The 23742-nt window shown below is 62.1% G+C and overlaps 2 protein-coding genes across 5 annotated transcripts; one reads left to right on the forward strand and one right to left on the reverse strand.

Moving 5' to 3' along the window:
- The first annotated feature begins 534 nt into the window (after positions 1-534).
- OBSL1 (obscurin like cytoskeletal adaptor 1) lies at positions 535-17715 on the forward strand. Of its 3 annotated transcripts, none has more exons than XM_074548620.1 (26): positions 535-681; positions 1899-2998; positions 3737-4006; positions 4204-4464; positions 4789-5094; positions 5180-5458; positions 5537-5830; positions 5958-6230; positions 8667-8939; positions 9660-9935; positions 10228-10503; positions 10651-10926; positions 11016-11291; positions 11556-11837; positions 12522-12797; positions 12934-13209; positions 13293-13559; positions 13710-13979; positions 14062-14328; positions 14591-14857; positions 15230-15342; positions 15489-15642; positions 15743-15904; positions 16057-16161; positions 16289-16555; positions 16797-17715. In XM_074548620.1, the coding sequence occupies exons 2-26, from the start codon at positions 1957-1959 to the stop codon at positions 16802-16804; spliced, it is 6816 nt and encodes a 2271-aa protein (XP_074404721.1). In that variant the 5' UTR covers positions 535-681; positions 1899-1956; the 3' UTR covers positions 16805-17715. The 3 variants fall into 3 exon arrangements, with proteins under 3 accessions (XP_074404721.1, XP_074404722.1, XP_074404723.1); XM_074548621.1 differs by having other exon boundaries at positions 9663-9935; XM_074548622.1 differs by having other exon boundaries at positions 5555-5830.
- Positions 17117-22309, reverse strand: TMEM198 (transmembrane protein 198). 2 transcript variants are annotated; one of them, XM_026792306.2, is made up of 5 exons: positions 22150-22309; positions 20032-20282; positions 19350-19925; positions 18908-19116; positions 17117-18483 (listed from the first exon to the last, which is right to left on the reverse strand). In XM_026792306.2, the coding sequence occupies exons 2-5, from the start codon at positions 20219-20221 to the stop codon at positions 18337-18339; spliced, it is 1122 nt and encodes a 373-aa protein (XP_026648107.1). In that variant the 5' UTR covers positions 20222-20282; positions 22150-22309; the 3' UTR covers positions 17117-18336. The 2 variants fall into 2 exon arrangements, with proteins under 2 accessions (XP_026648107.1, XP_005485293.1); XM_005485236.4 differs by having other exon boundaries at positions 18926-19116; positions 22150-22307.
- Between the last annotated feature and the right edge of the window lie 1433 nt (positions 22310-23742).

The following is a 23742-nucleotide window of genomic DNA, read 5'->3' on the forward strand; positions in this document are numbered from 1 at the left end:
CAGCAGGTCCAGGAGAAGGATCCTAGGGTGCTGTTTGGCTGTCTAGCCACAGGCTGGCTCACAGGGTGGGAGCTGCAGGAGGGGCATGGGCTGTAAGGAGACCCAGTGCTGTGCCCTTCCTCTCACGATTGCCTGAGGGGACAGTGCCAGGTGTTCCCTATCCACTAACCCTGCTTGCCCTGTGGATGGTGGGCAGCCTGTGCATCCCCCCCGTGCCTCTGGCAGCTCAGTGTCCTGCACATCCCTGGCACCTCGTGCAGCACCCAGTGCAGCACATCCCCCCGTGCAGCATGTCCCGGGTGACACATCCTGTCCCACTGCAGTCTGGTGTCCAGCTCAGGGTACAGCACACCCTGCATGCCATGCCATGCTCTCCACAGGGCACGCTGTCCCTCGCTGCTGGCTGGGGCAGCACAGAGGCACAGCCAGGCCTGCAGCACCCCTGCAGCTCCCTGGGGTGGCTGCTATACATAGGTAGGCCAGCCCAGCCTCGGCGAGGCGCTGAACGGAGCAGGCTCACTCTTATCAAGCCCGCGTGTCATCAGAGGGTATTTTTGGGGACAGCAGCTGCAGGCATTTGTAACATTTGGTCCCTGCGCACTGACACCCCGGAGGGGAGCTGGGGGAAGCAGCAGGAGCTGGGTGCCGGCACTGAAACGCAGGGAGACGCGGCACAGCGAGGTACCTGAGAGGGGCAGGGGCTGGGCTGGGGGCTGCCTGGAGCAGGGGGGCTGGGGAAGGAGGGGTTGAAGGGTGCAATGGCGTGGCCGAGCCATCAGAGCTGTCCCTTTGTGTCCAAAGAAGCTGCTGTGGGCTGGGCTGGCCCACGGGTCAGGGCCGTGTGGATGGAGAGGTGGCTCTGCATGGGTGCACTGTCCCGGGGGAAGGCCTCTGGGAGGAGAAGCCGGCCGCAGTCCCTGTTGCTCCTTGGGGACCAGCCCTCTCCTACCCTCTGGCTCATTCAAGAAGTATTTTTGTTTCCCCTCCCCCTGCCTGAGCAAGTCACAGACGACCCTGCCCCAGTCCTGGCCATGCTGTGAGCAGAGGGTGGGGTGCACTAACCGGGGGGTGCCACAGAGCACCTTGCCCCACTCCTGCTCCTGATGGTGGGCACGGTTACCCACAGAGCCGGGATGGAGGCCGTGCCCTGCAAAAGCAGGACCCACCTCCCCAGCTTTCATTTTTTCCCCCTGGGACTGATGATTTCCAGCTGCAGTTTTGAGCGCTCAGGGGCTGGATCCTGCCTGTGGCGCTGCTCTCTGGAAGGGGGACCCTTTCCCAGAGCCCCATTTTGCCCCAGGGCACTGCCCCGTGGGGTGGCACAGGGGGTCCCCTGCCCACCCAAGTCTGGGAGGAAGTCGCAGCCCGGGTCCAGCCGGGGCCTCGGGCCCGTGACAGCTCCGTGTCAGCACCTGCCCGCTGAGCCGGCCCAGATGCTGCAGGAATGTGGCTCTGCCACCACCCGATACTGGAGGAATGTGAATGCCCGGCGGGTGGGGAAGGGGCGGGCGGGGGCCCTTTTGCCCCTGCTGTCCCCCAGCCCCCAGCAAGCAGCTGCCCATGCTCCCTGTCTAGACAGGGGTCCCCCACCTCTGGAACTGGAGTCCCCTCTGCAACCCTGGGATAAGCTCCAAGTGTCTCAGCCCCCCAGGGTGCAAAGAGCCACCTTTTGTCACCTCTCCTATTGCCTTGGTCTGGGAAATGCATGATTTGGGTGACTCGGGGGCAAATCCAGTGGGGCTGTGCTGCTCCAAATGAGGGTGATGCTCCTGAAGCAGGGGGTCCATGCTGGGCATTTGGCTCCAGGTGTGGGTCCCTCCTGGCTGGGGGCTCCACACTGGTTGATCTCTCTGATGAAGCCCAAGCCTCCACTCTAGTCTGTGTGTACATCCCCCCAGGCTGATGGTCCCCACTGCTGCTCCAGCCAGCTGCCTGCCGTGACCCTGGGAGCTGGTGATGGAGGGGTTCGGGGGAGCCCCCAGGTTCCTGGCCTACCCACGTGCCTTCACGGTCCAAAGTGGCACCGATGCGGTCCTGAGCTGCCAGATCATGGGTGATCCCCAGCCAAGCATCCTCTGGGAAAAGGACAAGAATGCCATCGAGCCCTCAGACCGTTTCCATATGGACTCCAAAGGGGACCTGTACAGCCTGCTGGTGTCCTGTGCCACCCCCAAGGACAGTGGACTCTACGTCTGCAGGGCCAAGAATAGCGTTGGCGAGACTTACGCTGCCACCATGCTCAGGGTGGAGCCAGCGGAGCGGCGAGAGGAGGAGGGATGCTCAGGCAGCGTCGCACCTGCCTTCCTCATTGCCCCCTCGTCCCTGCGGGTGTGCCGGGGGGAGGACGTGATGTTCACCTGCAGGGTGTCTGGGCAGCCCTGCCCTGTGCTGGAGTGGGAGAAGGACGGGCACAAGCTCTCCGAACTCTTTGAGAGCAGCCACTTTGCAGTGGGGCAGAAACCAGAGGACTGGCACTTCCTGAAGCTGTTCAGTGCCCGGCCCCAGGATGGAGGAGTGTACATCTGCCGGGCACGCAGCGGCTCCCAGGAGGCCCTGGCTGCTGCCGTGCTCCTGGTTGAGCCCCAGGCGCCGCCGGACGGGCTCCCCAATGGCTGCCCCCCGGCCGATGGTGCCGAGGCGCTGGCGGAGCGGCAGCGGTGGCGGCGGCACGCAGCGGGACGGCGCCTGGCACCGGAGACCTGGGTGCCCAATGGAGTAGTGCCAGCCAGGGTGCCAGGGGCCAAGGCATTTGCCGTGAGCGCAGGCAAGCACGCCAAGTTTCGCTGTTACGTTACTGGCAAGCCCAAGCCAGAGATCATCTGGCAGAAAGATGGTGAGCCCCTCGCCCCCGGCCGCAGGCATCTCATCTACGAGGACCGGGAGGGCTACTTCATCCTCAAGGTGCTGTACTGCAAACCTCAGGACCAGGGGCTGTACATGTGCACCGCTTCCAACACTGCTGGCCAGACCCTGAGCGCAGTGCAGCTCCAGGTGAAAGGTAGGAACATGCCCGAGGAGTGTCAGAGGTGGCCGGGCCCTGGGAGCTCAGGGAAGTTTCTGGCAGGGGTGTGTCTGTGTGGGAGCCCAGCGTCCCTGGGTTCCTTCCTGCCCCGTGCAGCCAGGGTCACCCCAGGCTCCTCAGGACAGAGCTGTGGGCTTCTCCAGGAGCTGTGTCCTGCTCCATGTCTCTCTCCTTGCAAACAGAGGTGTGGCTTCTCGAGATGACTGCAGGTGTCCAGCCACAAACAGGGAAGAGGGAGAGTGCCTTGGTGACAAATTCTCCTGGAAGTGCTGAGTGATTTTGGCAGCCAGCCCTGCAGGGCACGGCTCCAACATTCTGCACTGGCAGTTGCCCAATTCCCCCCAAGCCATCCAGCCAGCTGGGGACAGCCCGTGGCTGGGGTTACCCAGAACTGGTGCAGCCCCTGCCTGCACCCCACTGCTCCCCTCCACTGAGATGCCTGCTACAGCATGCTGGCTTCCATGCTCCTTCATCCCCCAGAACTCCCTGCTGAGATACTGGAGGCATCCCTGTGTCTCCCCAGGCTGTGCCCTGGTCCTCCCTGCTCTGGGGGATGTCCTTGTCAGGGCAGTGTCTGTCTCATGCAAGCCAAAGGAGAGGGCAAAGGAGGGACAAGGGTTTGCTGCTCTTTGTGAGCTGGGAGCACCTTGAGCGAAGGGCTGACAGTGGATGCTGTACCCCACATGCCCTAAGCTCCTGTCTCTTCTGCGGCAGAGCACCGGCTGCGGTTCCAGGTGCAGCTGGCAGACGTGGAGGTGGCAGAGCGGGAGGACGCAGTGTTGGAGTGCCAGGTGCCCTTGGAGACCATCCCCACCTCCTGGTACCTGGAGGACAGGGAGCTGCAGCCCAGCCACAAGTACGTGATGGAGGAGCAGGGGGTGGTGCGGCGCCTGACCATCCGCGATGCCCGCATCGACGACGACGGTATCTACCTCTGCCAGATGAAGGACAAAGGACGCAGCATCGCCGAGGTCTCTGTCCGAGGTGGGCTCAGGCCTCCGGGAGCACAGCTTTGCCTTCCTATTCCCCTCCTTGCCCGAGTCTCCACTGCCCCCTGCATTCGCCTTCCCTCCATTTGGCTGGTGCCTGCTGCTGCCCCTCCTCCTCCTCCTCCTCCTCTCCTACCTCAAAGAGCCCATCCTGGTCCCCAGAATTCCTCCCTCATATATCTCTTCCCATAGGGGTGATTGCGAAGCGGCTGCCACGGAAGCTGGATGTGATGGAGGGGGAGAACGCAGTTTTCTGTGTGGAGACACGGGATGTGGTGGAGGGCAGCTGCTGGAGCCGGGACGGGCTGCAGCTAAGGGAGTCGCCCCGTACCGTGCTCAAGAGCTTCGGCAGGACACACCTCCTGGTGCTGGTGCACGTCACCCGCCAGGACGCGGGCATCATCTCCTTCACTGTCGGGGAGTCGCAAACATCCTCCCAGCTCCGAGTCAAGTGTAAGCTTCAGCCTTGAAGGGGTCCTGTGTCCTCTCTCCTGCCTGTTCGAGAGGGATGATGCAGAAGAGGGGATGGAATAGGCACCCAATATGCTGGGGGTGTGATGCTGCAATGTGTTTTCTGGGGAGGGGGCTTTGAGCAGGGCTCCAGGAACCCAGCTTTACAGGCACTCACAAACCCCTGTAGCCTGCTACAAGGGAGCAAGACCGTTCTCTCCACCAGAGAGAGAATCCCCAAAGAACTAGGCTGTGTATCCCCACTTAGCCCTTCTGCTATCCCCCCTAGAGCCTCCCCAAGCAGGCAACCTGGGTTGTGACTTGCAGGTGTGAAGCACGACCCTCCAAGCGCACCGGTGGCAGCTGAGATGAGCGTGGTGGAGACCAACACGGCTCTGCTGACTTGGTGTCCCGCGCCCGATTCCCACCTCCGCCCCGCCAGCCACTACCTGCTGGAGCGGCGGGAGGCGGCGGGAGGGGAGTGGGTGCAGTGCCTTGCCACCGACCTGCCCAGCAGCGTGCGGGTGCTGGGCGACAGCGTGCCCCGCGAGGCCGACTACTGCTTCCGCATCTCTGCCGCCAACAAGCACGGCAGGAGCAGCCCCGTGGAGTTCCCGGGATCTGTGCATCTTGGTGAGGAGACAGGCTAAAGCTGGGATGTCGTGCCACAGTGTGCTGGCAGTCAGTGCCACTGGGGCTCAATACAATTGTGCTCCAGCCCCAGCAGCTCGTGTGGAGAGGGGTCTGCAGGACGCGTGGGTGAGGGATGGCGAGGATGCGCAGTTCTCCCTGGAGCTGTCGGCTGCGGTGCATGGGTCCTGGTTCCTCAACGGTGCCAGGCTGGCTGAGGAGGAGGACACAGGCGGCCGGTGGAGTGTACAGCGCCATGGGATGGAGCACTCACTGCTGATCCGAGGAGCACGGCTGGTTGACAGTGGGGCCCAGGTCACCTTTGTGTCCGGTGGTGTGCGGGACTCGGCTATCCTGCATGTGCAAGGTGATCAAGGCACTCACCCTGGGGTCCTACCAGGACCCCAGCAGCAGGGGCTGTCATGCTGGAGGATGCTTCTCACAGCTCCTCGATGTCTCTCAGCCCCACAGGTCCGCATCGCCCCAGTGTCTGAGGCTGAACGGCTCCGAAAAGTGCCAGCAGGGATGCCTGTGCTGCTGGAATGCCAGGTGTCCACCCCGGATGCCCCTGTCTGCTGGCTGAAGGATGGCAAGGCCGTGCCCCTGGATGACGTTATGGCAGTGCAGGCAGAAGGCTGTGTGCGGAGGCTGCTGCTCCGCTCAGCGTGTCCCTCAGACACTGGGGTGTACACCTGTGACACTGGGGATGATGCCGTGAGCTTCGTGGTGACCGTGACCGGTGAGCTGGGGACTGTGTGGGGGAGCCTGGCCCCTACCTCCTGATAGCGCTCCTGCCCTGCTTCTTGCCCCATCATGTGGCTGAAAGCTGCAGCCAGTCATGCTGAGGCCCACGTTATCCCTGGCAGAGGTGCCAGTCAGGATCATCAGCTCCAACGAGGAAGCCCCCCACACCTACATGGCTGGACAGCGCGTGGAGCTGTGGTGCCAGCTGTCCCGCCCAGCAGCCCCAGTGCGCTGGTACAAGGATGGAGAGGAGGTGGAGGTGGGCCAGAGCCTGGTGCTGGAGCAGGAGGGGCCACGGTGCAAGCTGGTGCTGCCCTGCGCTCAGACACAGGACACAGGGGAGTTCGTCTGTGATGCTGGTGGGGACTCTGCTTTCTACACCATCACTGTGGCAGGTGAGTGTGATGCAGGAGGGCTGGTAGGGTCTCAGGGGTCTTTCTTTGCCGGTGCAGGATGTCACAAAGCATGTGCTGGTGTCAGTATTGCTGTCACCTGCTGCGATGGGATACTTGTCAGACTTGATCTTGCCTGGTGCTCACCAGCAGTTTGGTTTGTTGCTCAGTTGGGGTCCTTATGGGACTCAGACCAGGGGCCAGAGGGAACAGCTCACTCAGCCTGTCTGAAACACTAGAGCACACGAGAGCACCCAGCACCTGCACACCAGGGTGTTTGCCGGACTTCTGCCATGGCTAGTAACCAAGCCCTCCTCCAAGGTCCTAAAAATAGTGGGCCTGGCACCTGGCGTGGGGTGACTCATGGTTGGTCATTGCTCTGATGGACAGCGTTAATTGCTGAAAATGAGCAGTTGCCTGGAGACCGATGGCTGGGTGGTGTTTGCTGGATGGGAGCAGGACTCAGCACCTGGGGCGGCTGCCCCGGCTGTGGAGCGGCTGCTGGCATCACCGCCTGGCACAGGATAATGAAAGCTGAAAGCAAACTAAAGGCTTCCCCTTGCTGGCCCCAAAACCCACATCGCACAGCCACAGGAAGGCAAGCAGGGGCAGAGCTCAAGCCCAGTTGAAAGGTGATGTGACCACAGTGGTAAAGCCTCACTGTGAACACACGGCAAAGGGCCAAAGTTGATGGCCAAGGACGTAGGAATGAAGATAGGATGAGTGATAAGAGATGCTGAAGAGTCAGTGGAGTGGTGACTCTTGGGAGGGTGAGGAAGGGAGGGGGTTCTAGTGAGATAAAGGCAAAATTGCCAGTGGGAAGGACAGGCAGCATGGGCTTTGGGAAGAGGCAGGAGTCGTGTGCTGTGTGGGAGTGTGGGGCATGGAGAGCTCTGCTTCCCTAGGCTGGGAGAGGGAACACCATCTGCTGAAGCTCAGCCTTTTGGCTGAGCAGCTTTGCATAACTTTGACAGAAGGGTCTTAGGGAGGCTGTCTTGGTTCAATCTGGATTTGGACATCAATGTCACCGCAGGGCTGGGGGTGGGTGCCTGGAGGCTCAGGCTGACACCTCTCTGGCACAAGTGCCAGGCTGGCTGCTGTAGTCAAGCACTGCTGTGGCACGCTTGGGTTTCCCTGAGGCATCTCAGCTATCGGGCTGTTATGGCATGTAGCCTGCCTCCCTCAAGCTCGGCCATCCCCAGCATCCTCTGGGTTTTCTCTCAGCTGTTGAGCCCTGGAGCTCCCTCAGAACTAGTGAGAGGCTGAGGCCGGAGCGATGCTGCCCGCTGCGGGCTGGCACATTATCCATCCCCTCACTTCAGCGCTGCTCAACATCTCCAGCTGCACTCCAGCAATGTGATTGCTTTTAGCAGGTCCTGGCAGAGAGGCGGCCGGCAGTGCTTTGATCAGGGGGCTGGGCGGATGCAGGCTCAGCGTGCTGCAGGTTAATCGCTGCGAAGCGGCGCCGCACCGCTCCGCACGCTGCGGGGCAGCGCTGTGCTGCTGAGCCTGGCAGCGCAGCTGGGAGCCGTCTGGGAAGCTTCCACCCGGACACCCAGCACGGAGCAGATGAGGGCTGTGGAAGGGCAGGTTGTGCTTGTCCACCATTGTGGCCCGGAGCTGGTCGTGCCTTGTGCCCGCATGGTGCCGTGGGCTCTGTGGGCACCAGAGTCCAGGCCAGCTACGGCTGTCTGCAATGTGCACGGCCAGGCAGGCAGTGCTGGCTCTAGGTGGCATCCTGAACTTTCCCAGGAGAGAGGAGGGCTGGTCAGATAAAATTTGTGCTGGGAGCCCCTCTGTCTTTAGAGCTCTGACTCAATTCAGAGGGGCGGTGTGAGCAGTGGCACACATTTTCTGTAGCAAATTAATGGTGATTTTAGTGATGACTGCAATCTGGAATTGGGTCCTGGGTCCTGGTAAGCTGGAGGGATGGGGCTGCTCGCTGCAAGCAAACCACATTCCTGTGCCACAGTATAAGCAAATGTCAAGGCTGAGCCAGGACAGAAGCACTGGCTGGCACTTGAATGGGGAGATAGGCAGAGGAGAGGGCAGCCCCTGGAAGAGCAGCTGCAAGGGCTGCTGCTGGCACCACAGACAGTGGTTATCAGTGCTGGGGCTTGCCTATATGCATCCTCCCTCCACAGCCTTCAGCTCCACCACAGGGCAAAGCAGGGCAGGTACTGTGGGAGCAAGGGCACTGCAGCAATTTACAGCCAGTTCAAAGCCTGGTGCTCCTCCTGGTTGTAGTGTGTGAGGAGAAGAGGGAGACTTAGGCACGATGGTGCAGAAGGTTGTGCTATGTAGAATGTAGATGATTGGTGTCTTCCAGCCTTAAAGCCAACAAGTGGTGAAGCCATCACTCCCCCCAGGGCTGTGATGGCCACCATCACTGGCTCTGCTCCTTATGTCCTGGCTGAGCCCCACGTCTCTCCGTGACAGAGGAGCCGGTGAGGATTGTCAGCTCCAACGAGGGGGCCTCCCACACCTACATGGCCCGACAGCGTGTGGAGCTGTGGTGCCAGCTGTCCCGCCCGGCAGCTCCCGTGCACTGGTACAAGGACGGGGAGGAGGTGGAGGCAGGTGAGAGCCTGGTGCTGGAGCAGGAGGGGCTGCAGTGCCGCCTGGTGCTGCCCTGCGCCCGGCCACAGGACACAGGGGAGTTCGTCTGTGACACTGGTGGGGACTCTGTCTTCTACACAGTCACCGTGGCAGGTGGGTACAACAGACACCTACATCCCTCTCCCCCTGCTCCCTCTAACCCAGCTCCTTGCTCACACTGTGGCTTCAGCACCTCAGCTGCCTCTCACCTCCTTGAGAGCAGTTCCTTGCCCGTGCCCCTGGGCTGGAAGGGGATGTGGGCAGGAGCATACAAGCTGGTCTGTCTCCTCCCAGAGCTCTGTGTCACACTGCCCCCCTACACTCCAGAGCACAACCATCTGCCTGCCTCTGGGTGATGTCACCTCACTCCCCAGCCCTGCTGTTCCCTCAGCTTGCAGCACTGCAGGGCTGGGATATCCATGGCCACAGCTGCCAGGGCAGGTAGGATGGGAGGCCAAGTGACACAAGGTCTTGGTCCTCTCAGCCCCGAAGGTCTGCCTCACCCCAGCGCTGGAGGCAGAGCAGCTCTGGGAGGTGTTAGCAGGGCTGCCCTTGGTTTAGGAGTGCCAGGTGTCCCCAGCAGATGTCCCTGCCCACTGGCTGAAGGACAGGAAGGCTGTGGTCCCAATGCAGGTCCTGGCCATCTGCTCAGAGGGACGCTCACAGAGGCTGCATATTGCTGCAGCTGCACTGCCTGACTCAGGGGGTACCTGTGCCATGCTGGGGACAATGCTGCCAGCTTTGGGGTGACCGTGAGCAGTGAGCTGCCCATGGGATTCCTGTCCTCATGTGAGGCTCACTCAGCAGCACACCTGAGCCCTGCCATGTTCCCAGCAGAGGTACCAGTGAGGATTGTCAGTTCCAACAAGGAGGCCTCTCACTCCTACGTGGTCGGACAGCGCGTGGAGCTGTGGTGCCAGCTGTCCCGCCCAGTGTCCCCGGTGTGCTGGTACAAGGATGGCAAAGAAGTGGAGGTGGGCGAGAGCCTGGTGCTGGAGCAGGAAGGGCTGCAGTGCCGCCTGGTGCTGCCCTGTGCCCAGATACAAGACACAGGGGAGTTCCTCTGCAATGCCAGCGATGCATCTGTCTCCTACTCCATCTTGGTGGCAGGTTGGTGGCACAGCAGGGACATCCTGGAAAGGATAGCACTGTCCCAGCTTTGTGCTCTGGGGTCCCCAGCCCTGCTCCCTGCTCTCAGCATTGTGGAGGAGGGCATGCAGTTCCATCTCTGTGCCTGCTGCCCCTGCCCTGAGCAGTTCCAACCTCTTTGCTCTGGGGTGAGAGGATATAGCTTCTATACAGCCCCGTGGGGACAGGGACACAGGTGACAGCAAATAGACACAGCAGAGCCAGGAGCAGAGCAGTTAGCAGGTCTCACACTCTTCCTCTACACCCCCAACAGAGCCACCAGTGAGGATCCTGCAGCCTCCACAGCGCTCACTGGAGCTGCTGGTTCAGGCGCCGGGGTGTGTGGAACTGCGGTGCGAGCTCTCCGTGCCGGATGCTCCGGTGCACTGGTTCAAGGATGGCTTGGAGGTGGACGAGACTGACAACCTGCAGCTGCTGGTGGAGGGGGCCTGGCGCTGCCTCTTCATCCCCAGGAGCAGTGCAGAGGATGCAGGAGAGTACATCTGCGAGACCAAGGACGAGGCCGTCTCCTTCGATGTCAAGGTGTCAGGTCAGTGCTGATGTGGTTCTGGCCACAGTGGGTGCCGATCCTCTGGGCCACCCAGCACAGGGGCTTACCCGGAGCTGGCAGCAGTGGGGTGCCCAGGGCTGTGCTGTCCCTGCGCTGCTCTGTATCTCAGATATGCCATACCTGCAGAGCCCCCGGTGAGGATCCTGCAGCCCTGCAGACCTGTCCCTGTCATGACGGTGTCCCCGGGGGAGACGGTGACCCTGTGCTGTGAGCTGTCCCGTGCGGATACACCCGTGTGCTGGGCAAAGGAGGGTGTCAGGCTCGAGGCTGGGGGTGGCCTGGTCCTGGAGGAGGAGGGTGTCCATCGCCGGCTGCTCATCCCCGCTGCCCAAGCTGAGCACTCTGGAAAATACACCTGTGACACCGCCAATGACACAGTGACTTTCACCATCCAAGTGTTGGGTGAGCATGAGGGTAGGGAAGAGCCTGGTGTGGGCTGCTGGATGCACAAACCCCAGAGACCTCAGCTCTGTTGGTGCTGGATGCTGCAGATCCGCTGGTCAGGATCCTGGAGAAGGATGTCCTGCCTACCCACCGGCATTGCCAGGCGATGGAGGACCTGGTGCTGGAGGTGCAGCTCTCACACACCCACGGGGAGGTGAAGTGGTACAAGGATGGGGAGAAGCTGCAGGACACGGGGCATGTGCGGCTGGAGGAGGATGGGGTGCGCCGATCGCTCGTGATCCTGGGTGCTACGGGCAGGGACACTGGGGAGTATCTCTGTGACACTGGTGATGACAGCATCGTCTTCTTCATCACTGTAGAAGGTGAGCAGGAGGTCCTGGTGGGGATGACCAGGGGAACAGGAGTGAGGTGGGTCTGTGGCTGCTGCCAGGGTGATGTGAGGCTGGGCTGGGTGGCAGTGAGCAGAGGGAGGCTGGTGGGGGGCACATGGGGAGTGGGCTGTATCTGTGTGGTGGCCCTGTGGAAACCCCTGCGCTGCTCAGCTGCAGCCAGAGGAGTCTGGACAGGGTCTGGCTATTGTGCCACCCAGCACAGGCTGCTGTTGTGGTGACAGCCCATCTCTCCAGCCCCAGAGCCACCGGTGACCATTGTGGGCAGCACGGGTGCCGTGGCACATCGCTGCCTGGTGGCTGGGGAAGACCTGGTGCTGGCTTGTGAGCTCTCTCGGCCCGACGCCGTGGTGCGCTGGCTCCGGAATGGCCAGGAGGTGCACCCGGGTGAGCGGGTGCAGCTGGAGGCCCGCGGGGTGCTGCGGCAGCTCACCATCACAGGGGCACAGCCCAGCGACGCGGGGTGCTACATCTGTGACGCTGCCAGCGACCGCATGGTGACAAACGTGGAGGTGTCGGGTGAGCTGGCTCAGAACCCAGGGACCCCCAGAATGGTGGGGTCGTGCCGCAGACACAAGGAGAGGGGAAGCCTCTGTGGCCCTGCTGATGCAGAGGCTGGAGTGGCAGCATGGCAGGGAAGGGTGGGAGCCCTGTCCCCAACCCTCCAGGAGCCGTTGGTTAGAAAGAGACACATCAGGGTCGTGGCGAGACATGTCCCCGCTGCCTCCCCCAGCCAGGGGCTGTTTAAATTTAGCCTTGGCTGGCTCCCAGGCGCCGCTCCTCCTGCTTCGACTGCCAAAGGCTGAGCTCAGCCTGGACCCTTATCAGCTGGAGATGGAGGGCTGTGCAGGGTGGGAGGGGGCCTGTTGCAGGCGGGTGTCCTGGCTCTCCAGGTGGGTGGGTGGTACAATGAAATTAATGGTCTCAACATGGCAGCTGTGCTGCCTGTACGGGGAGTGATATGGGAGTGATGGGCTCTGCTGCTGTCCCTTCCCTGAGGGAACCCTGAGCTGCCAGACCTTTCCATCCTGCATGCCTGCCCCTTGGGACCCCTGTCTAGTCCCACCATGACCCCCAGCCAGCCCCACAGCCCTTCTGCCCCACACTGAGGGATCACCTCTCCTCTTGAAGCGGTCCTATCCCTGCACTTCCCCACATTGTGAGGACATCCCTGAACCCTGCCTTGTCCCCTGCACCCCTCAGCCCGGCCTGTGTGTATTGTCAACAAGGAGGAGGCGCAGAGCCCGCTGGAGGTGCAGGAGGGGGACAGTGTGACGCTGGTGGCTCGGCTGTCCCCGGAGACAGCGGCAGTACAGTGGCAGAAGGATGGACAGACGCTGTGCTCAGGTGGGCGGCTGCTGGTGTGCAGTGAGGGTCCCACGCGCAGCCTCACCATCAAGCAAGCGGAGCTGGGTGACGGTGGCATCTTCCTCTGCGACGCCGGTGATGATGAGGTGCATTTCACACTGCGTGTGAAAGGTGAGCCTGGAGGTGTCCCTCGCCCATGTCAGGGGCAGGTGCAGTCTCATCCTGCCTCACACCGGGATGCTTGGCATCCCCATGCCATGCTGTGCCGCTGGCAGGGCCACAGCTGAGTGCAGTGCTCCTCCGGCAGAGGCACCCGTGCTCTTCGTGAACAAACGGGAGGAGCAGGAGAAGCTGCTGGTGCTGGAGGGCGGCAGTGCCGTGCTCTCTGCCGTCACCTCCACGGAGCGGTGCGATGTCACCTGGCTGGGCCCGCGGCAGGCGGCGGTGGCCGGGGAGCGCTGCGAGCTGCGCCGGGACGGCCGCGTGCACAGCCTCATCATCCACAACGTGGCCATGGAGGACGCGGGCACCTACACCTGCCTCTCGCCGCACGACCAGATGCAGTTCGACGTGACCGTCCGAGGTGGGGGCAGGGGGGCAGTGGGGGTGGCCGGGGATCCCCCTGCGGTGCCAGCGGGTGCTGATTTGGGGGGTTTGACTGTGCAGAGCTGCGGGTGAAGTTCCTGCGCGGGCTGTCGGACGTGCGGGCGCGGCAGGGCGAGCGGGTGGTGCTGTGGTGCGAGCTCTGCAAGGCGCGGGGCGACGTCGTGTGGCGGAAGGACGGGCGGGTGCTGGCGCCTGGCCCCCGCCGGCAGATGACGGCGGAGGGACGGGAGCGGTCGCTGGTGCTGAGCCGCGTGGAGCCCGCGGATGCCGGCGAGTACTGCTGCGAGTCCAACGACGACCAGACCCTGGCGACGCTGACGGTGCAGGGTGAGCCCAAGGCATCCCCACCACCTGGGGGACGCCTATTCCATGGGGGTGGTGGGGATGCTGGCACAGCGATGTCAGGATTGCAGAAATGCTCAGCGTCTCCACATGACGGGGGGTCCCTTATGCTGTGCCCTGACAACCTGGCTGTAGTCCCCAGGGTGGTGGAGATCATCATGGAACTGCAGAACCTGACAGTGCTGGAGGGTGAGGATGCCACCTTCAAGTGTCTGGTATCCCCCGAAGATGTGGCTGTAATATGGCAGCTGAATGGCCAGCCCGTGGTCCCCAGTGAGCGTCTGCTGGTGACAAGGAGCGGGCTGTGCCACAGCCTCACCCTCCGGCAGTGCCAGACAGGTGATGCAGGCACTGTGACAGCCAATGCCGAAGGGCTGGTGAGCACAGCTCGGCTGAGTGTGCAAGGTGAGGGGGAAGGACAAAGCTGGGGCTCAGCCCAGGACACAACACTGGGGCCGGCTGCTGACCCAGCACGTGGGCCGTGCAGAGGCACAGGTGCTGTTTGTGCGGAAGCTGCAGGATGTGGTGGCAGAGGAGCAGGGGGACGTGTGCCTGGAGGTGGAGGTGAGCCACGAGGCTGCCGAGGTGCAGTGGCTGAAGCAGGGCATCCTCCTTCAGCCGGGCAGCAAGTACCAGCTGCAGGAGTCAGGGTGCCGGCGCACCCTCACCATCTGCTGCCTTGGCCCTGCTGACCGCGGCACCTACCGCTGCGAGAGCCTGCACGACCGCACGCAGGCCAAGCTCCACGTGGAGCGTGAGTACCGGGCTGGGGACGGGGGTGGAAGGCAACGGGGATGGGGATGGGGACAGGGAGGGCACCCAACTACTGCAATGGGAGCATGTGGGCAGAGCTGGCACTTGGCTGGAAGGGGTGCTCAGAGAGGTGGGTGCATGGGCAGGGGTGGGAGTCCTGTGCAAATAACTGGATTTAGATGATCACTCCAGCAAGCACAGACTGTGAAGCCGGGGTTCTGCAGTGAAGCAGACACCTACTCACAGACATGGGTCCCTCACAGCCCGGAAGGTGTCGATCCGGACACCGCTGACAGATGTGGAGACCTTTGAGAAGGAGACAGCCACCTTTCACCTGGAACTGTCTCACCCTGGCGTGACCGGGGTGTGGACACGGGACGGCATCCGGGTGAAGCCCAGCAGTACGTGCCGGATCAGTGCCACAGGCTGCGGGCACAGCCTGACACTGGAGAGGCTCGCACTCGAAGACTCAGGCACCGTCACCTTCACTGCTGACACTCTGCGCTGCAGCGCCCACCTGCGGGTGCGGGGTACGGTCCCTGGGGCAGGCTGGGGGTGGGTGGCACTGCCGCTGTCTGACCTGCTGCTGTTCTGCACTGGGAGACACTGAGGCTGAGCTGGGCCACACTTGGCACATGCGTTCCCCTGTCCTCAGCAGGGGTGATAGAGTGCTGGCAAGTGTCCCCCTGTCCTCAGGGAGGAGATGTGAACTGAGCAGTGGGGACACCCAGCCAGGGTCTGGGTCCAGAGCCAGCTGGAACACCACTGATGAGTGCTTGCCCATGGGTGGTGCCACTCTCACCCCATGCTGAAATGCCACAGCCACAGCTATTCTTCCCTGCAGCCCCAAATCCATGCCTTTGTCCAATCAAGCCTTCCTGTCCTGTGTCCTGCCTCCTCAGAGCCTCCAGTCACCATGGTGAGGGTCCCACGAGACCTGGGGGTCCCAGAGACGGGGGTTGCCAGCTTTGAGTGTGAGCTGTCTCGCCCCAATGCAGAGGTGAAATGGTTCAAGGTGAGGGCTCACCCTTGCCCCCTCCACCAGCACCTGGCCATGTACTCCTCCTTGTTTTGTCCCCAGGCTGCTGCCCTCCTTGCCATGGCTGCAGGCAGAGCAGAGGGGCCAAAGCAGTGGGGTGCTGCCTGTTTGCTTCTGTGCAGGACGGGCAGGAGCTGCGGCCAGGGCCCAACTGCCGCATCTACTCGGCGGGACGGCGCCGCATCCTGCAGCTGAGCCGCTGCGAGCTGAGCGACGCCGGCAGCTACACCTGCGATGCCGGCGACTGCCAGGCCTCCGCCATGCTGCACGTACAGGGTACGGTCACCCAGCTCCCAGCAGGGTGTACACCCCCAAACCCTGCCCTGCCTGCTCCCCCCATCCTTGGCTGCCCTGGCACCCTGTCCATTACTTGCAGAGCGCCAGGTCCACATTGTGCAGGAGCTACAGGATGTCCAGGTCCGGGAAGGTGACAATGCAATCTTCACCTGCGAGGTGTCACACGGGGATGTGAAGGGCGAGTGGTTTCGGGACGGGGAGAAGATCAAGGTCTCCAGCACAGTGAAGATACGGCAAGAAGGTGGGGATGCAGGTGGCTCCACACCCGGCTTGGGGCTGGGATAGGGCAAATTCAAGCAAGGGGAGTTTGTGCAGACAAAGGGGGGGACCCTGCCCCACTCCTTCCTATGGGTGTGCATTGCTGTCGCCTTGAGCCAGCCTCTCCTTCCCCAGGCACCCGGCATTTCCTGCTGTTCTGTGGTGTGCGCCCTGAGGACCAGGGACTCATCCGCTTCACAGCCAGGACAGTCACCTCGGAGGCCAGTCTGCAGGTGGAAGGTACCAGTGCAGGCTGCAAGGTCTGGCTGGCCTCCAGCACCAGGGCTGGGGTGTACCAGGTCAGCGTGTGGTATGCCCATGGAAGCCTGCTCACCCCCTGGTGCTGACACCCTGCCCCCACCTCCAGCACTGCCAATCCGGATTGTGAAGCCACTGCGGGACAAGACGGTGCTGGCGAGACACAAAGCGACGCTGGAGTGCACCGTGTCCCACGCCCGGGGCCGTGTGCGCTGGCTCCGTGGGGACACCGAGATCTTTGCTGGTGACAAGTATGAGATCTGCAACCTGGACTGTTACCGCACACTCATCATTCACCGCGTGGGCCCCGAGGACGAGGACTCATACACCTGCGACGCCTTCGACGACCGCTCCACTGCCCGGCTCCTTGTGGAGGGTGAGTGGGCACCTAAGGGACACCCACTGACAGCTGCCAGTGCTGCTGTGCCTTACAGTAAAGGGACACCAGAACCCGTGTCCCTGTTCCCCATTGCTTGCGAGAGTCTGAGTGCTGGGCTAGAGGCAGCAGGTTGATACAGGGCCAGGGTTCTGATCCTCCTTGTCTGGCATACAACTTTTGGGTGGCACAGCTGCTCTGGCAATGCCCCAGCTCACTCTGACTCCCATTGTTCCCACAGGGAGCTAGAAGCCAGGATGCAGTTCTCAGGGCCTGTACGCAGACTGACAGATGCCACTGCTGAGAGATGGGGTCATGCTCCCCCTGGCATACACAGACACATGGACACCATCCCCGGCCTGCTTCAGCCTCAGGGCTCTGCATTAAACAGCCTTTTTTTCTGACATGGCTTCTTCCACACCAGCAAGCTGGGGTCTCATTAAGAGAAAAGGTGGTGGCACCACTCTACATCCTGCTCAGCACCCCTGGAAGCCCAGCCCTCTGAGCCCCCCTCACCCCTGCCCCCCCCCCCCCCACAGTCCTTGGCTTTGCACGCCAGACTCCGAAAGGCTCTTTACTGCGTGGCCGAGGCCTCAACAGCGTTTGGCACATTTACAAAAGAGACTGAAAAGGGGGATGGCAGCACAATGCTGCGGGAAGGGGGTGCCTGGCAGAAACATGCAGTTCCTGGGGCAGCGGGGCCAGCTGGGCTGGGCTGGGCTGGAGGGGCTCCCAAAGCCAAGGGCTCCCCGGTCCAGTCTCACCACCATCCTGCCTGCCTGGCCATGGGGAAATCCTGGCTCACTCCGTAATAAGTTAATACAAATCACAGCAAGAGAAATATATACAAGGCGTGAGCCTCTGCCCGCAGCAGTGCTCTGGGCAGGGGCTCCTGCCCTGCCCTGCCCCAGGGTCCCCCGGCCACTATAAAAATCCAGTCGCCAGCAAAACAGCGACGGTCTCTGATGCTGCAGGGGTCCCCGCATCCCTGAGGCAGCCCAGCCTTTGCCCAAAGGCTGGAGCCAATGTCCTGTCTCCCATCAAAACATTTTGTGGGGGATGCACCCTGCCAGCGCAGCTCCCGCTGGGCAGGCACCAATTGCCAGCATCACCTTGGGAACCACCTGGCCGTGGCAGTCTCTGCCCCAGGACCACCCCGGTCCAGCTTGGGAAAAAGGAGTGGCAAGCCGCTCTGGGGTGTAGGGAGGGTGGCTAGGGCAGGAGGATCTTCTGAGGAGGCAGGTTTTGGGAAGCACTGCCTGGGAGCTGCTCTTGGGGACAGGGTGGGACAGGGCTCACATGCTCAAGGGATTCCCTGCTGGGAAAAGGGCCATGGGACCTGCTCTTTGAGGAAGGGACATAGGGGACAGGCACTTGGGGAGTTGCTGGGGGTGCAATGGGGTGGGGAGCTGCTCCTGGGAAGGGGAGGGACTCAAATATGGGGAAACGTTAAGATGCAGGATGAGCGTGCCCGGGCCATAGGGTAATGCACAGCAGTGGGGGCTCGGGGACCCACCACCCCAGCAGAGCCACTCGCACTGCACGTCCATGGGTTCTGGTCCTTGGGCTGAGTCCCTGCCAAAGGGCTTCCCCAGCACCTTTGGGCCCCACTGGCAGCTGGGGCTTCCCCAGACAAGTCCCATGTGTCTCCAAGAAGGGTTTCCATCTGCAGCCCCAAGCTGCATGTGGCCACTGGGGCCCGAGGACAAAGCCCTGCCTGTCTCAGGGGTTCTGCCAGAGCAGGCTGGGGTGCTGGTGTTGCTCGAGGTCACTGGGTTGGCTTATACCCTCACAGCAGGGCCAGAGCCCGAGGTGAGGGGCACGGTGGAGCTGCAGTCATAGTCCAGGTCCACCACGGCATGGGAGCTGGCAATGAGGCTGTTCAGCGACGGTCCTGTCTGCCGTTCTCGGAAACTCTGGATGTAGCTCTGTGAGAGAGGAACAGAAAGTGAGGGGGGCTCTGCTCCTGAACCACTCCACCCCATCCTAAATGCTGCTGCAGCCCCTCCCTGCCCCCCCCTCAAAAACAGCCCAGTGAAATTCCCAGCACTCAGGCCCTCCACTAGCTGGCCACAGCAGGGAGCACAGTCTTATCCCTCCCCTGGGCATTTTGCACCTTGCCTACTGATTATTTCTGCTATGCCAACAGTGCTCTTGGCCAGCAGTTTCCATTTGCTTGCAAAGGCTGAAGTGCTCCATGGTAGGAATGGCCCATTCCAACCTGAGTTGCTCAGTCCCTGGGACACCCCAATCTCATCCCTCGAGAAGCTCAGATGTTAGCTGGGCACCTCTCCATGCCCCAGCCCCCAGTGTGGAGAAGGAATGAGTGTGAAGACTGGGGGAGATCTCTACCCTGGCTGCGGGACTCACGGGGGAGAGCACGTCCCCATCAAAGCGGCGCACAGGGTTGGGCTTGCGGCGGTAAGCAGGCTCGGGGGGGTGGGCCTTGTGCTGGTGGGGTGGGGGGTGGTGGGGTCTCCGCTTCTTCTTCTTCTCCTTTCGGTCCTCCCGCTGCTTGATGCGCATCAGCTGCACGCGGCGCTGCTGCCGGCTGATGATCACTGTGGAGCAAAGCGGCCTATGAGCACTGGGGAGCACATCCAAACGATCCCCACAGCCAAACCAGCACCAACTTTGTGCAACCAGGTCTCCCTTGGGTGGTGTGCCATCACAGAGTCCTGAACCCCGTATCTGATCTTGTGAACTGCATGCTGGAAACATCCACCCCAGTCCCCAGGTTCCCAGTTCCTACACTCCCCCTGTGCCATGCCCATCTGCCACACTCCCCACACACCTTCTGTATGGGAGTAGCCCTCAGCAGTGACCTTCCACTGGACCAGGACACCCAGTGTGGTGAGGAGCGGCCAGATTCCCAGGATGACCCAGCTGTACCAGCACACGGGGCGAGCAGGGGCCACCTTGATGCGCTCATAGATGTACTGCACCAGGAGGAAGAGCTCAATGAAGTAGTCGACAGTGACGGTCATGATGGCGCTGCCGAAGACGGCGGTGGAGAGGGTGGTGAAGAAACGCTGCCACTGCAGTGTGAGGACAGCAAAGAGCATGCCCACACCCAAGAGCAGTGCGATGGGGATCCACACCGTTGGTGGGTGGTAGAATTGCTCCATCACCACCAGCGTGGCCACCGCCAGCAGCAGCCCCAGGAGCAGCCCCACCATGAAGAGGCCAACGCTGCGCACCAGCATGGTGACCAGCCCACACAAGACCCCAATGCCCAACCCAATGCCCACTGAGGCCTCCACGCTCAGCTGTGTGTCCAGCACCCGCTCCTTGTAGCACAGCATGAAGATGATGATAGAGCCGAACATGAGCCCCGTCAGGAACATGACAGCCTTGAAGCACCGGTAGCCTGTGGAGAGACCACCATAGTCAGGGAGGGGATGGAAAGCACCCCCCAGCTCCCCTCTGCCCTCCTCCCCACTTGCCCCACCAGCAGCTGAGCTGGCCTGGCTCACCGAAGAAGCAGTAGATGATGCCAAAAAGGCAGCACATGGCACACACCACAGAGGGCACCACCTGGTAGCGACGCTCAATTTCCTGCTGGCAGCTGTGCCCCCACTCATGGCCTGGCTCGTGCGGCAGCAGCTTGAACCGCAGCGTCTGCACAGTTGCAGTCATGGCTCTGGAGACTCCTGGGAGAGGCATCAGAATCTCCACTCCTGCCTCATAGCCCACCAGCAGAACTGTGTCCCGGCACCCGCCCCACCTGGTGGGAGAGAGCAAGGAGAATGGAGGAGCTGGTGGCACATGCCCGGCAGCCATCCCACCACTCACCCCTGGCTACCAGAAACCCTGCTCTGTCCCTCCACTGTGTGGGTAGGAACGGAGGGAATGGGGGAACAGCCTCATCAGTGGGGGTGCAGACAGTCACCCAACCTGTGGCTGAAGGGATGCGTGTCCCCAGAGAATCTGCCTGTGTCCCTGGAAGCTTCGTGTCACTTAATAATTTGTCTGTGACTTCAATTTCCTGCCCATGCCTCTCCGGCACCCTTTCCCTGTTCGATTACCAGGAGACTTCCACAACTTGGTATTTTCTGCCTGTGAAGTAATTATGCTCAGTAATTAAGTCACCCCTCAGTCTTCTATTTTTATAGGCTAAACAGATTGAGCTCTTTAAGCTTGTACTCCAAGGCATTTTCTCCAATCCTCTAATCATATTTCTGGCTATTTTTCATCTCTGCTCCAGCTCCCACTGTCCTTGTAAAAACAAATTGGGCCTTCATGCTAGATCCAGCCCTCCCATGCCAATCCATGGGGCTGGAAGGGCACCAGCTGTAGCTGGCACTGCCCCTTACCCAGGGCTCACCCGTAACACTGTGGCTATGCCGGGATGCTGAGCAAACAGTTACCGGGCCCCCTGCAGCGCCTACACAGATGGAGGGGTCATAATCCCCTGCAAAGACTGATCCAGCTTCAGTTTAAACCTAATTACAGCGTCCGTCTGCCTGCTCCCACCTGGAGCCAGTTCCATCACCCCTTCACTCCCCTAGTCCCTTTATAGGCTCAGTTGGTTTAGAATGGGTTTATTGTCACAAATTGTCCCCAGGCCAACATCACTCCTTTCAAATGCCAAGTTTATGCGGCCAGTTCAGGACAGCTCACAAAAACAGCGCTCTGGAAAGGAGCTGGGAAGAGGGCAAAGGCTGCAGGCATGGCTTCCTGTTGCCCAGCATCTTGCTGCTGCCCAGACGGGCTCCACTGGCATCTCATCCCTTGCAGACAACCTCCTTCCTCCCTTTGGCTGGGGAAGGCAACACCAGCCCCGGCAAATCCCCGTGGGGAAGCCGAGCAGAGCCTAATCCCAAGGAAGCAGGCGGGCAGGGAGTGGGCAGCCAAGCGCCGGGCCCCTTCTCGAGCCCGCGGGGGGACGCTAAGCAGGATTGGACTTTACCCGCAGAGCCCAGACGCGACGCTCGGGCCCTGCTGGGGATGGGCGATGGTGTGAGGAGTGCGAGCAGGGCTCTGCCGGCCCGGGGCACCGGGGATGCGGCATGGCAGGGCTGGCGGGCCGATGCGGGGATGGCACGGGCCGGCACGGGCTGCGGGGCCGGGCTGCGGGCAGCGGTGCGGGCGGCTCGCGGCGCCCATTGGCGCGGGCACTGTTGCTAGGGGAGCCCAGCGCCTGCTCATTGGCGCCGGGACTTACCCACCTGCTGCCGCCCGCCCCGGGCCCCCGAACCCCCTCCCTTCCCCGCAGGCCACAGCGCGGCGGGGGCCGGGAGCAGCGCTCGGGGAACAGCCCCGCCGCGGCGCCCCCATCGCCGCCCCCCGGCCGGGCCCCGCAGCACCCGCCGGCCGCCGGGCCCCGGGCCGGGCGCGGCGTTGCCGAGCGACGGCCGCAAAGGCCGCCGGGGCGCGGGGCCGCTCCGCCCCTCTCTTTGTTCGGGGCGGGGGTCCCGGGGGCGCTACGGCGGGTTCCCCGCACGCCCATCCTGGGCTCCGCGCTCGCTCCGCCGGACGACGGAAGGATCGGGAACCCGGTGCCCCAGCCCTTCCCCCGAGGGGTCCGGGGCGTCACCCGCCGGCCGGATCCCCTCGTGCTGCCCCCCCTCTGCCGCTCCGTCCGCTCCCACCTGCGCTCCCGGCGCGGCAGCGGCGGCGGCCCCGCGGCGCCCGGCGCTCCCGGCGCTCCCGGCGCTCCCGGCCGCGGACCCCGCGCATGGTGGCGGCGCGGCCGCCGCGCGGTGCTGAGCGGACAGCTCCGCTGACGTCACCGCGCCGTCACCGCGCGCCGGCGGCGGGGCCTCGGTGGCCGGGGCGGGGCCTCTGCAGGGGGCGGGGCCTCGATGGGGTAAATTGGGGGTGCACTGGGGTGCCATGCCCTGTGCCGCGGCCGCAGCCCAAGGCTGTGTGTGCAGTGTGGCACAGCACTCCCCGGGCTGGGCCATGTGTGCCGTGCGCTTGGCGTGCAGCTGCTGCCAGAGCTGCAAGCTCCTCGTCACAATGTGCGGGGACAGAGCAGTACAGGGTGCCGGGGTGTGGATGTGCGAGCTGCAGGAAACTCTTGTGTCAGGTGGGACCTGACGGTGCAGTGTGCCAGGGCCATGGGGACTGGAGTGCCTGCGTTCAAGAGGGCCAAACGCACATGTCAGGGGCATCTAGAGCAGCTGCCCACCCGTCCCCCATGAGTGGATGGGAGATACGGCCATGGCAAGCAGGTGGGGGGACATGGTGCTCTGCAGAGGCAGAGCTCTCTGGAGCTGGCACCTCCAGGCTGTAGTGCTTAGGGACCCCCGGGAAATCCTGGCACACAGAAGACTGTTGGCAGCAGCTGCCGTTCCCTCTGGCAGCCCCTTCTTAGCCCCTGCCAGCACTGGGGAGACAAAGGCGGGAGCTGCAGCTGGCAGGGGGCTGAGAAGGGGCTGCTGGAGGAACGGCACTGCTGCCTTCCTGCTGCTTCCCTACAGAATCTTCCAAGGCTGCCAGGCATGGGGGCCCTGGGCTCAGTCTCTGCCAGGCAAGCCCTGGGGAGTGTGTGAGGGAAGCTGCCCTCAGCTTCCCATGCATGTTTCCTGAGCTGAGACTCTGGAAACTTCATTACTTTCTCTGATCTGCACCTCTATCTGAATATAAGTTCAGATCAACAGGGTCATTTCAGAATGAAACCTCTCATCCCTCACATGAAATGATCTGGGTTTGTGTAAGGTGGCTAAAGTTAAATATTCCAAACCATAAGAAAATCAAATACATCTATTTCTAATACATTTTGCTATGTACAGAAAACAGGATACTTTGGGGTTTTTTTATCATCACGGCTGTTTTTTCACCTCTGTTCATGGAAGATCTCTGTTCCTTTCTTAGCTCTGCACCTTTTTTTCCTTGTGGTATCTCCTCATCCCATCACATTCTCTCTGATTCTACTTTTTATATGTTCTTCATTAAACTGCCATCCACGTGACTGCTTTTGCCTATTGCTTGTCTTGGTCTATTCAAGAGTAAAAAAGCCTATGAAAAGCAGCCGGGCTTGGATGATGGTCTAGTATCTCACGGGGGAGGGATGCTGCCAACTGCTTTCCGATGAAAACAGGCTGCTTTGTTATAGAAAATGAAAGAGATCCTGGAGCTGAGTGGGCCCCCACATGCCCTCAGTGCCCTGCAGTGCTCTGTGGCTGCTGGTGCTCCCCGGGGCAAGTGGGCTGTGTTTCATGGGGAGGGTGGAATGGTCT

Source organism: Zonotrichia albicollis, chromosome 10 (assembly GCF_047830755.1).
Source record: "Zonotrichia albicollis isolate bZonAlb1 chromosome 10, bZonAlb1.hap1, whole genome shotgun sequence".
NCBI classification, from domain to species: Eukaryota; Metazoa; Chordata; class Aves; order Passeriformes; family Passerellidae; genus Zonotrichia; species Zonotrichia albicollis.